Here is a 13,688-nt window from a genome sequence, read left to right on the forward strand (position 1 = left end):
TTAGGATAAAGGAATGCCACTGATTTCTGTAAATTGGTTTCATAATCTGTCACATTACTGAAATCATTAACAGATTTTTTATTGACTCTTTGGAATTTTATATAAGATCATATCTTCAGCAGATGGTGACCATTTTACTTCTTCCTTCTGATTTGGATGCTATTTATTTCTTTGTTTTGTCTAAATATTCCAGGTAGGACTTCCAGTACTATCCTGAATAGGAAAATTGAGAGGGTGCAACCTTTTCTTGTATCTGATATCAGAGGAAACACTTTCAATTTTTTCTCATTTATTATAATGTTAACATGAGTTAATTATATATGGCTTTTATTATATTGAGGTATGTCCCTTAAGTACCCAATCTATTAAGGATTATTACCATGAAAGGATGTCATATTTTGTCATATGCCTCTTCTGTATCTACTGAGATGATCATGTGATTTTTATCTTTCATTTTATTAATGTAATGAATTACATTAATTGACTGCATACATCATCCTGACATCCCATGGATAAATTCTACTTGGTCATGCCGCGTAATCCTTATATATTCTTAAATTTGGTTTGCATCTATATTCATAGGGATATTTATCTACAGTTTTCTTTTCTTGTGATATCCTTAACTGGTTTCAGTATCTAGGTACCTATGGCTTTGCAGAATAAGTTTGCAGTGTTCCCTCTTCCTTAATGTTGGAAGAGTCTGAGGAGGATTAGTATTAATTCTTCATTAAATATTTGTAAAATTCATGGGGAAACACTGGGAGCCTTTCCCCTAAGATCAGGAACATGACAGGGATGTCCACTCTCACCACTGCTAGTCAACATAGTACTAGACTTCCTAGCCTCAGCAATCAGACAACAAAAAGAAATAAAAGGCATTTAAATTGGCAAAGAAGAAGTCAAACTCTCCCTCTTTGCAGATGACATGATACTGTACGTAGAAAACCCAAAGGACTCCACCCCAAGATTGTGAGAACTCATATAGCAATTCGACAGTGTGGCAGGATACAAAATCAATGCCCAGAAATCAGTGGCATTTCTATACACTAACAATGAAACTGAAGAAAGAGAAATTAAGGAGTCAATGCCATTTATAATTGCACCCCAAAGCATAAGATACCTAGGAATACACCTAACCAAAGAGGTAAAGCATCTCTACCCTAAAAACTACAGAACACTTCTGAAAGCAATTGAGGAAGACACAAAGAGATGGAAAAATATTCCATGTTCATGGATCGGAAGAATCAATATTGTGAAAATGTCAATGCTACCCAGGGCAATTTACACATTTAATGCAATCCCTATCAAAATACCATGGACTTTCTTCAGAGAGCTGGAACAAATCATCTTAAGATTTGTGTGGAATCAGAAAAGACCTCAAACAGCCAGGGGAATATCGATAAAGAAAACCAGAGCTGGGGGTATCACAATGTCAGATTTCAGGTTGTACTACAAAGTGGTCTTCATCAGGACAGTACAGTACTGGCACAAAAACAGACACATAGATCAATGGGACAGAATAGAGAATCCAGAAATGGGCCCTCAACTCTATGGTCAACTAATATTCAACAAAGCAGGAAAGACTATCCACTGGAAAAAGTACAGTCTCTTCAATAAATGGTGCTGGGAAAATTGTACATCCATGTACAGAAAAATGAAACTAGACCATTGTCTTACACCAGACACAAAGATCAACTCAAAATGGATGAAAGATCTAAATGTGAGACAGGAATCTATCAAAATCCTAGAGGAGAACACAGGCAACACCCTTTTTTGAACTTGGCTACAGCAACTTCTTGCAAGATACATCTATGAAGGCAAGGGAAACAAAAGCAAAAATGAATTATAGCGACTTAAGATAAAAAGCTTCTGCACAGCAAAAGAAACAGTCAACAAAACTCAAAGACAACCTACAGAATGGGAGAAGATATTTGCAAGTGACATTTCAGATAAAGGGCTAGTATCCAAGATCTATAAAGAACTTATTAAATTCAACAGCAAAGAAACAAACAATCCAATCATGAAATGGGCAACAGACATGAACAGAAATTTCACAGAGGAAGACACAGACATGGCCAACAAGCAATGGGAAAATGCTCTGCATCACTTGCTGTCAGGGAAATACACATCAAAACCACAATGAGATCCCACCTCACACCTGTGAGAATGGGGAAAATTAAGACAGGAAACAACAAATGTTGGAGAGGATGCAGAGAAAGGGGAACCCTCTTGCACTGTTGGTGGGAATGTGAACTGGTGCAGCCACTCTGGAAAACTATTTGGAGGTTCCTCAAAGAGTTAAAAATAGAACTGCCCTATGATCCAACAATTACCCTGCTGGGGATTCACCCCAAAGATACGGATGTAGTGAAATGCAGGGACACCTGCACCCCAATGTTTATAGCAGCAATGTCCACAATAGCCAAACTGTGGAAGGAGCCTCAGTGTCCATCGAAAGATTAATGGATAAAGAAGCTGTGGTCTAAATATACAATAGAATATTACTCAGCCATTAGAAACGACAAATACCCACCATTGGCTTCAATGTGGATGGAATTGAAGGGTATTATGCTGAGTGAAGTAAGTCAATCAGAGAAGGACAAACATTATATGGTCTCATTCATTTGGAGAATATAAAAAATAGGAAAGGGAATAAAGGGGAAAGGAGAGAAAATGAGTGGGAAATATCGGTAAGAATGACAGAATATGAGAGACTCCTAACTCTGGGAAACAAACAAGGGGTAGTGGAAGGGGAGGTGGGCGAGGTGTTGGGGTGACTGGGTGACGGGCGCCTAGGGCACTTGACGGGATGAGCACTGGGTGTTATGCTATATGTTGGCAAATTGAACTCCAATAAAAAATATACAAAAAATAATAATAATAAATTTAAAAATATTTGGTAAAATTCATCATTAAAGCCATCTGGCTGTGGAGTTTTCTGCATTACAATTTTTTTTAATTAGTAACTCAACCTCCTAACTCATTATTGGTCTGTTCAGATTTTCTATTTCTTCCTCATTCAGTCTTGGTAAGTTGTGTGTTTCTAGAAATGTATTCATATATACATAACCACCCAAGTTATGTAATTCGGGGTATATAATTGTTCATAGTAGTCCACTATAATTCTCAGAATTTATGTAGTATTTCTTGCAGTGTTTCTGCTTTCATTTCTTATTTTGTCATCTCTTATTTTCTCAGTCTACTTAAAGGTTGTCAGTGTTATTTATCTTTTCAAAGCTTTTAGTTTCATTGAACTTTTCACTATTTTTCTAGTTTGTATTTTATTTATTTTCATTCTGACTTTTAAAAATATTTATTTATTTACTTGAGAAAGAGAATGATAGAGAATGAAAGAGCAGGGGGAGGGGCAGAGGGAGAGAGAGAGAGTTTTAAGAAGACTCCTCACTGAGTGAGGAGCCCGAGAAGGGGATTGATCTCACAACCCTAAGATCATGACTTGAGCCAAAACCACCCAGGCACCTCTCATTCTAATTTTTATTAATTATTTCCTTCTGTTAATTTTGGGCATAGTTTGTTCTTCTTGTTCTAGGTCCTTTTGATGTAAAGTCAAGATTGTTTGAGATCTTTCTAATTTCTTAATATATGCATTATTACTATAAACTCTCCTCTTAGAATTGCTTTTCCTGCGTCCCACAAAATTTGGTGTTTTGTATTTTCATTTTCATTTCTTTCAAGAAGGTTAAGCTCTTTAACACCAATCACCAATCATCAATTAAAGCTACACCTTTATTTAAAATGAATTTTGGAAAGCAACTTTTTTTAGAAAATCAAAAGGTATAATTAAAATCAATTATCCCCTAAATTCATTGATATAGCTGCAAAAGTTGCTTTATTACTATCACTACTAAACCTACGAGTCTAATAAAATCAATTTCTTAAATATGTACTGCTTGTCACAGTAGACTTTATTTTCATGAAATTCATCACTGTTCCTGTTATGTTAAAAATTATTTCAATGGCCACAAATACAGGTCATTGTAAAAAGATTTTATATAGCAGTCAAGTTGATGTTTTAGCTTTAAATAAATAAAATATAATAGTATCCACAAGGCAGAAAATGTTATGTTTATTTTTCCTACAAAATATATATTGTAACATACATATTTTATTTGTAAGTTTAAATTTGGGGGAATTATTTCAAATTATAAACATCTATTCAATGAAAGGACATGTTTATAGACTCAAAACGTTAGCAATATCTTCCCATTCCATCAAAAATAATCATGGGAAATAATCATATTTGGTTTAAAAGTTTATAATTCATTATGAAATATGAATAAGGTAAACATAACTTCCAGAAAACACTATATAGTGGGGCATGTGGGGAGCTCAATTGGTTGGGTATCCAACTCTTCGGTTCAGCTCAGGTCATGATCTCATGGATCATGGGACTGAGCCCTGAACTGAGCTCCATGCTCAGCAGAGTCTGCTGGAGATTTTCTCCCTCTGCCCCTCCCTCTACATGCTCTTTCTCTCTACAACAAACACACAAACAAACAAATCTATCTTTTAAAAAAATTATTACTACACTTTTTAAAAAAGGCATAAAAAGGTTAGGATGCTAGAGAAGATGGAAAATCAATAAAAATTGCCTGATTTTATGAGTTTAAAGGAAGGAAGGTGTATAAATATGGACACAAGAAAAACTAAGCAGTTTTGTTTTATTATAGTAACATACCAAGTAAAGTCTCCAGAATGGTCAGCTAAGAGCTAAATGCATCATAAATAAAATATTTTCATGTAACTTTAAAGTCTTCCCTAAATTCAACATCACCAATGGACATATTTTTTGACAGCTTCCTTAAGAATTTTACAAGGTGAAATTATCATGTATCTCATTCCCCAAAGTTCTGATATTCTAGTTCAGAATCATCAGATGGCAAAATAAAGCATTATACTAATTAGTTGTATCTGAGTTGCATTATAAGTTGTTTTCACACTGATTTTGCATTAAAGTTGCTCCTGCTGAGGTATCTTCCTAAGAAGTTTTTGAAACACACCTATCTTTCTACCCTAAAATCATTCTCTTTTTAGCTTTGTTCACCTGGAAGATGAAAAATCACTATTTTCTACATAGAAATAGCTTCTCTTCAAAGCTCCAGTACTATATTCCCATATGCTTTCTAGACATTTCCACATAGCACATTGAATGATATATCCAAATTTCCAGCTCATCATCTTTTTTTTGATATTCATATCAGTTTAATTCATAATAGAAAACTCACCATTTCTTTTTTTCCCACAACAAGCAATTCCCCTTTTCCTTCCTAGAAAATTGCCTCCCTATTCTGACTTGCTTCTGTGAAGCAGCATTTATTTATTTATATGACCATCACATAGAATTAATTTTTTTTTACCTTGTTAGTTAACCAGTATAATATTAGTTTCTGGCAAGATTTTTCTTTGATGACCGAATAATATTTTGTTATTATTATATATATACACACATACATATCTTCTTTATTCAACTGAGCCACTCAGGCGTCCCCAGAGTCAGGTTTGATATACATTTCCAATATTCTATTGAGTGAACAACAGAGATGCTAATTAATATAAAGCTTTTTGACTCTGGTCAACTGGACCCTCTCTTCTACCAAATGAATGTTGCCAAATGAAGCACATTATGCAAATTCTACATAGTGCATTTTCTCTAGCCATTTCCCTGTTCTGGAATGTCTTGTGTTCTCCACCTACACAAATCTTATATACTTTTCAAAGTCTAGTTCAAATCCTCATATCCTCTGAAATTACTGTAACTCATAACAATGACTTCCTCTTTGAAATTAGAAAAGCACTGTCTCACTCAGTTGATGCTAAATTCATTAATAACAAAGGCATATTATATATTTCTATTACATTTTTATGTTTAAATTATACTTTGTTGGGCAGCCTGGGTGGCTCAGCGGTTTAGCGCTGCCTTCAGCCCGGGGCGTGATCCTAGAGACCCGGGGTCGAGTCCCACATCGGGCTCCCTGCGTGGACTCTGCTTCTCCCTCTGCCTGTGTCTCTGCCTCTCTCTCTCTCTGTGTCTCTCATGAATAAATAAATAAAATCTTTAAATAAATAAATAAATAAATAAATAAATAAATAAATAAATTGTAGTTTGTTGATTAGAGTGTAAGACTTTGAAATCAGGAAAAATTTCTGATCTCCATATCATACTTTTAAGGCAACACTAATGCAATTGTATATGCATGGCACAGAGTTTTTGATTAATCAAGTTACTACCATAGACTTTTTCCTAGTAAGTGTCTTGACTTATTTTACTTAGAGTTTTGGGAACTCTTAGATATTTAGAACTAGATAATGTGGAGTATTTCATGTTTTCCTCTGAGCTGTTCTCGTATCATTCATTCTCTTATCATATTTTCTCTTATTTCTCCAAATATATATGAGCTTACAGAATATAGAATTCCTGCTGTTATTTCCTTCTTTTATACTTCTACAATTCTACAATACTTTCTTTATAGCATTACACATAGAAATAGAGTGGATTGTTTATTGAAAATAAAAATGAAACTTGGAATTTCTAAGCATTTATGACAAGAAATTAGGGATTATAATAGTGGAAACAAAAATATAAAAATAAATTGCTGGGTTTTTTTAAATAAATGCCTATGTGAGATAGAAGATCAACTTACACAACATCGTTCAGCTCTAGTCTGGTGTCTGGAGATGGGTTAATCAGGATGTAGGAGAGGGTACTTTGATGATCATTCATTTCATCTAGAAGATAAATAAATGCCAAGTTTGTTATACTACTTACAGAAAATTACAGGAATTACTGTAGAGCATCTAATCCTCAAACCATATAGCTGTCAATGAGAACTTGCTATAGTTTTGCCCACAGCGTGATTGTGTACATAACTTTGACTATTTCCAAATTACTGTCATTGAAAATATCTGACAGGTACTCATTTTTTGTTCCAACAGAAGATAAAAATAAAGTATCTAATTCTGCTCAGAACAACTACAGTTATATTCTACTCTTTAAGCTATTACACTGAAAAAGTATTTCTATTAAAGAAATATATAAACAAGATGTTAATTCTGCCTTATCAGTTATAAAAAATAAGTGTGGTTATAGATGGCCATCCCAGATATGAATATTCATATGGAAAATTCTGTGAAAGAAATCATCTGATGACATTCTATTCAAAAAACACAACAGAAATGTATCTAAAAAGCTTGAACATTCTAAATATGTTTCACATTGTTATAGGATATACCTGATATAAGCCATCTTAATGTTTTCACAAAATACAAAGAATCCTATAGAACAGAATTAACTCTAAGTTTCAAAGGAAGTGTACTACTAAATTATTTGTTGTCCCTCTAAAAAAATGTGTATTTTTAAAATAAAAAGCTTTGTTCTTTTAATTTTTTCAATTCACTCTGAAGACATTGTCAGTCTTCAAGTTTGAAGAGCTAACTTGGCTTTACACAGGACACTGAAAAATAAAACAGCTTTGAGATATCAATTTTTAGCTGCCAAACCTGATAAGATGTAAAGCCATGTGGACACATACTTCAATAAACATTAATCCTCCCAAGGGTGGCATTTTTTAGGCTGTGAAGGTACTAATCAAAATCCTGCTCTAGAGTCATACAGAGTGTCCTTCTAGTCACTTCAGCTGCAGATAAGTTTGGTTCCTAAAACAAAGTAATACATTTTGCAATTTGATCCAAAATCTAAGAATATATTTCATATCAATGGAGATACATCAATACCCAAATGCACAAAGTTAAAGTAAAGGTCTTTTTTAGGGCAGTATAGTTGACTCCGATAATTTCCTGTACTGGAAAATATATATCATTTTTATTAAATAATGCCTACCACTGTGTTCATCTAATTAGAAACTTATCACTTGAATGTGTAAAACTGAATAATATTTTTAGTTATTGCAGTTCAATTTGCCATGCAGATGTGTCCTATTTTTAAAGGTTATAAATGAAAACCCTTTTACAAGGAAGATAAGCTGCAGTATAATCAAACTTACCATAAATTTGCTGGTAAAACTATTATAATCATAAGATCATCAAATTTATATTTTAAAAAGAAACATATTTGGTTGCGTGTCTCTAGGGTGGACCCAAGGAATTGGATCCTGGCACAGGGATAGGGTTTTCTGGCCAAATAGAGAATGCCTAGTAAAATCTGAATTTCAGATAAAAACTAGCATTTTTTTTTGTATAAATACGTCCCAAATACTGTGGCATACATATACTAAAGCATTTATATGTTGTTTATCTGAAATTCTAATTTAACTGAGAATCCTGTATTTTTACTTGTATCCTGTACTTTAAACCTGCCCATTAGGCCTAAGGGTAGATGGCTAATTTAACCAGTTGGAGTTCAGAATTCCAAGGAATATAAAATGATGAGCTTACTTCAAATAAGGTATAATTCCAACTCAAGCCATTTTGTACTGACAGGAGAAGACCAAGATCCTTTTTCTATACAAAAAGCAATTTTGATTTATCTATACTTTTTTGAGAAAGTTTCCCCTTACGTTAATTTCCATGAGTGTTGTACAAAAGAACAGATTGATAGTACATTCTGGAGACTTAAGCAGGATACTCTAAAACATAACAGGTCTACTAGAAAATCTCCATCTCATTTGGTTATGTGTAACTCAATTTCTTTATATAAACAGTGGCATTATTGAAATATCTCATATAAACAGTGAATATTATTAAATAATGGCATTAGAGGAAAAGCAATCTTAACAAATAGCTTCTCAGTCAATATCAATACCCGACCTCTCTCCTTGATTATTAATATAATGTTGTACTCATTTATCTTTCCGGCATGAAGTCAAGATATGTCAGTGACTTGGTTTTCCTGTTACAAGTATAAAAACTTGTAGATAACAGAACTTTATAGCAGTAGATATAACTATTATGTTGATTGTTTTTTCTGCTCAAGTAGTCTGTTGTATTTATCAGTCTGAAGATTTTCATTTTTCTATGCACTTCAGAAACTGAAGGCAATATTGTGCTAATGCGTTCAATTCAGTGTTCCCTTATGATTTATAAAAAGACATGGGTAACACAATCAGAGCTCATTACTCCCAGTTTCTTTCCCCACCCACCCCTTGCCGACTTCTCCTCAGTGTTAGGTTAAAAGAAATTAAAAGAAGTTGCTGAGTTCAAAGCCATTCTCTCTCTTTCATGTCTGCCTTGCTGTAGAGTTATTTCTGGTCTACTTCTTGCCTGTCATCCTGCTTTGTTGGGAAGCTCATTCTCCTCCTTGTGACTCTGTGGTTAAGAATTAGGAAGCAAGGTTTAAAAGCCTATTGTGGCCACATACCAAAACCACATTCAACGATCTAGTTTTATCAGCTACAAGTCTGGTATTATTTTCTCTATTGGCCATTCCTTATATTCACTTTTATGTTATTTCTGAATTCTGGAAGGGAATCTGTGGTAGGTTTCCTACTTTAATCATAATCATCATCATCAGTGGTGGCAAAGTCACGGTGGATTAAATAAGTCTCTTTACCAAAACTACAATGTATTTAATGAATAAAATAAGTTTACTTTGGAAAATTTGGTTCATGAACCAGAATTAATATTCTATTTCCTATCAGGAAAATATGTGCTAAGAAAAATCTGTTGTGAGCATATTCAATATGTTCCTGACAAGTAATCTCAGACCCTGGCAAAATAAAAATCATTATATATTATTGTTTTACTGTAATTATTATTTTGCCATTGATATAATTATCTTTTTTTTAAGATTTTATTTATTTATTCATGAGAGAGAGAGAGAAAGAGAGAGGCAGAGACCTAGGCAGAGGGAGAAGCAGGCTCCATGCAGGGAGCCTGATGCAGGACTCAATCCTTGGACTCCAGGATCATGTCCTGGGCTGAAGGCAGACGCTTAACCGCTGAGCCACCCAGGCTACCCTGATAAAATTATCTTAAACACAGCTATTCTTGTGAAAAATTAAAATAAATGTACTAGAATACTGAAAACTTTAAAAGAAATTGTATAGAGTCAAATCTTAGATTTTCTAGAAGTATTTATCAAGAAATTTATTTTGCTGTATTAATTAGCATATTCAATTATTCAGTCAAAATCTTCATAGAGTGAGTATTCTGCTCAGAATGTTTCAGATAAATAGATCACATTAGAAAGAGAAAAGATTTATACTCCTTCTGTTCTTACAAAATACTTCCTGTCGAAGAATTTTTAAGAGTACTTTTAAATAAGGAAAATAAATTTGATTAGAAAGAAATTTAAATCTTACATATATTTGTGTAGGCTTCACTAAATATTTCCAAAAACATATCTATTATGTGTTATGTAATTAAAGAGACATTTGAAATAATATAAAGGTTATCATTAAGAGGCTCAGTTAAGAAGAGAGATTCTGAAACCAGAGTGCCTGCATTGAAATCCAGCTTTCTCAATACTCTCATGTTGAGGCCTGAAGCAAATAATTTCTTTTATTCTCGTGCTCAGTTTCCTCACTTGTAAAATGGAGGGGAACAATAGTGCTATCTCAAAGGTTATTGTTCAAATTAAATTATAAGTGAATAATAAATATATAACATATTAAATATATAGTTCTTAGAATCAGTGCCTGATTTATATCAAGTGCTACATAATGGTTTCCTATTATTATTGTAGCAAGCAAAATCAATCCATAACTTGTAAATAACAACTGTATGGGTCTTGTGATATGAAAGTGTTAGCATCCAAACAGGAAAGAAAAATGTTTATAGAGAACAGCAATGAGAAAGATGGAGATGGTTGAGTTAAATTTGCACAAAGCAGGCCCTTGGGGATGGACTAAAGTGAGCAAGAAGGCGATTAACTGGGGACAATGCTGAAAAGTCAAGCTAGGCCCAGAGCCTGTAAAGCTTTATAGGCCTTGATTAGAAGCTCAAATTTTACTCTAAAAACAATGGAAAGCCATACAAGGGTTACCAGGATGGGAGACTAAGTGGTATGATCTAATTTCCTATTGAATATGTTACCTTCTCTGCCTGTTCTGCAGGAATGGACTTTAGAGGCTCAAATCTGGGTTCAGGAAGAGTAGGTGAACAGTACAGAAGCCCAGGTGAAAGAGGATGGTGGCTTGGGGCCAATGGAAATGGAGGAAATTCAGAAGGAGAGAGGAAAAGAGAGCTAGAGAACCTGATAGAGTGGAGGTGCAGGGAGACAGGAAGAGAAGAGAGGAGCAAGGGAGAGAGGAAAGGAGAGACTGATATGGTTTTAGAAGGGAGATACGACAGTATATATGGATGCTGAAGGAAAAAAGCAAATAAAGACAAAGAAATGATGCTGTACTAGATCAATGGTGTATTTTTCTTTGGTCACTACAAGAAATACCTTATTGAGAAAAAGCTCTCAGTTACACAGTGCTTACTTCTTCTACATAGTGCAATAATCCCAATAATCAGTAATAGCATAACCCAGTGATGATTTCATTTTTCCCTCTTCTGAACTTCTAAACATATTACATTTTATCCAGCTGGATAGTTATAGAACTGGGTAGTTTTATAGCTCTGATCTAATTTGCTCATGTATTTCAATTTAGCACCTGCCTATGCTATGAGTACAACTATTCTGTAAATTTTACTGAACTTACCAGTCTATTTTAGGGGGGGGGAAAGGTGGTTAGAGATAAGGATAAAATGATCCTTAAGGATCCTTAAGGATTTAATGATCTTTATTTAAAGTAATTTTCATTACTTTCTGATAATTCAGCATTGAGAAGCCAATTCAACAGGGACCAGAGGACACATAAGAATTCGTGCAGAGTCAGGGAATGGCCTTAAGTCTTGGAGATAAAATCAACTTGTCTCAGAAGAAAACTAGTATATAAGAATAAATAAAAAGTCCTTGCTGCTTTACAGTAAAATTTAGGTATGGGCTTATTGGACTCCAACATCTTTTGACTCTTTCATGCTTCATGTTCTATATAGAATCTGAATTCATGCTGAATGCATTCCAGTCAATAATTTATAGCCTTTCCCTTAAATCAAGATTGAGTTTAAAATTATAGTTTGTCTTTTGTCTTAACAGTTCTGAATGCTGTCCTCAAAGTATATAATGTTTCTCACATGTACCAAGACCATTTTCACAGTACAATAAACAGATCTATTCCTTTAAAAAAAAATTAGAACTATTTTATGATGCATAAGATAAAAATCAGGACTCTCTTAACCTCCCTTCATATAAACCATTAAGAAATCAAGATTAGATGAAACAAATATTGAAACAAGTAGCATGATATAAAACCAAGCTTCAGAAATTGTTCAGTTTCAATTCTGCCAAAAGCTACTCATGATGTACTAACTTCGTACATAAAACTAGTTACTTTAGGCCCAATTTTCCTTTTAAAATACAATATTCAATATTTCATAACCTTTTAAAATCTATTACCTTTTATAAATGTTAAAAGACCAAAATCCCTTTGCAACTTTTTTAATGTGATAGAGAATTCAAAAATAAAAATAATCAAAATAAAAGCTAATAATGTCTAAGAACATATTTTTTCTATGGTGTAAAGTCCAGTTTTGTTTTGTTAAAATGCCTCCTCCGCTGTGTGCAGCTCTCCTTGCCCACCAAGTAGGGACTTTCAGAATTATTGTGTATCCCAGTGAATCTGTTCAATAGATTCATCTAATCTAATCTGTTCAATAAATGCTAGTTTCTTTCAAAATACTTATAATGACAGATATTCTATATTAAGTGATGTGATCCAAAATGATACAAATTGTCTGCAAGGTAAGGAACTATATAGGTACACTTATTTTTAAATAAAACATTAATTACATTTTCAAATGTGTTCATATGCTTTCAGGTAATGTACTTCTAAATTTAAAACTATGACTCTAGCTGATAATCTGAAAAAGTAGAATGGATATACTACAGAAAGTCTAAAAGATTTTGGAAAGACCATATTTATTTATTTTCTCTTTTTCATTTTAACAACTGAGCATACTGCTTTAAATTTAAAGATACTTCACATGAAATAACATCCGAAGTTGAAGAAAGAAAAATATATTGAACATACTACCTGAATAATTAAAAATAACCTATTTTCCAACTTTACAGCTCTCCTTTAGTATTTCCATGTGACTTATAGGAGGCATTTTTATTATGGTTAATAATTATAATTTGTCACACATATTATTTTGTTCTTCAGCTTAGTCATTTAATAAAATGAACTGGACATGATTAGAATCACAAACAATTCTAGATCTAGGGACACAGCAATGAAAAAGTAGGCGAAGTCCTTGCCTTCTTGGACCTTTTAAGCAATTTTCTTGAGAGGTAGTATACTATGTAGATACAATCTTCACAATAGGAATCAGGCATCTAGTTATATGTTTATCTATAAAGTAACTGTAAACTGCCTATATGACTTTAAGTATATTGCTTAAGTCATCCTAGGTTAATTATCACTGTTCTGTTTATCTCATAGACTCGCTGGTAGAACAAACAAAAAAAAAATCACTAACTCCAAGTGCACTATGAGTCTCAACTAATGCATATGGTACTGCAACCCATACCAGAATTATGATAGGGAACATTTCCATAACGCCAAAAAGTCCTCTTCTACCCTTTGCAGTCAATAGTTCCTCTCACTCTCAAACCTTAGCAATCATTGATTTCTAGGAACAACGGCTTTTCCAGAAGTATACAG

At 33.5% G+C, this 13,688-nt stretch overlaps 1 protein-coding gene across 12 annotated transcripts in view; it reads right to left on the bottom strand.

Moving 5' to 3' along the window:
• Positions 1 to 13,688, bottom strand: part of KCNT2 (potassium sodium-activated channel subfamily T member 2) — a 377,566-nt gene that overhangs the window by 13,273 nt on the left and 350,605 nt on the right. For all 12 annotated transcript variants that reach the window (XM_055334362.1, XM_055334364.1, XM_055334361.1 and 9 more), the window contains one exon: positions 6,663 to 6,747. In XM_055334362.1, coding sequence (XP_055190337.1) covers positions 6,663 to 6,747 — 85 coding nt within the window. The remainder of the gene's footprint in view (positions 1 to 6,662; positions 6,748 to 13,688) is intronic.

Source organism: Nyctereutes procyonoides, unplaced genomic scaffold, assembly GCF_905146905.1.
Source record: "Nyctereutes procyonoides isolate TBG_1078 unplaced genomic scaffold, NYPRO_anot_genome, whole genome shotgun sequence".
In the NCBI taxonomy this organism is placed as follows: Eukaryota; Metazoa; Chordata; class Mammalia; order Carnivora; family Canidae; genus Nyctereutes; species Nyctereutes procyonoides.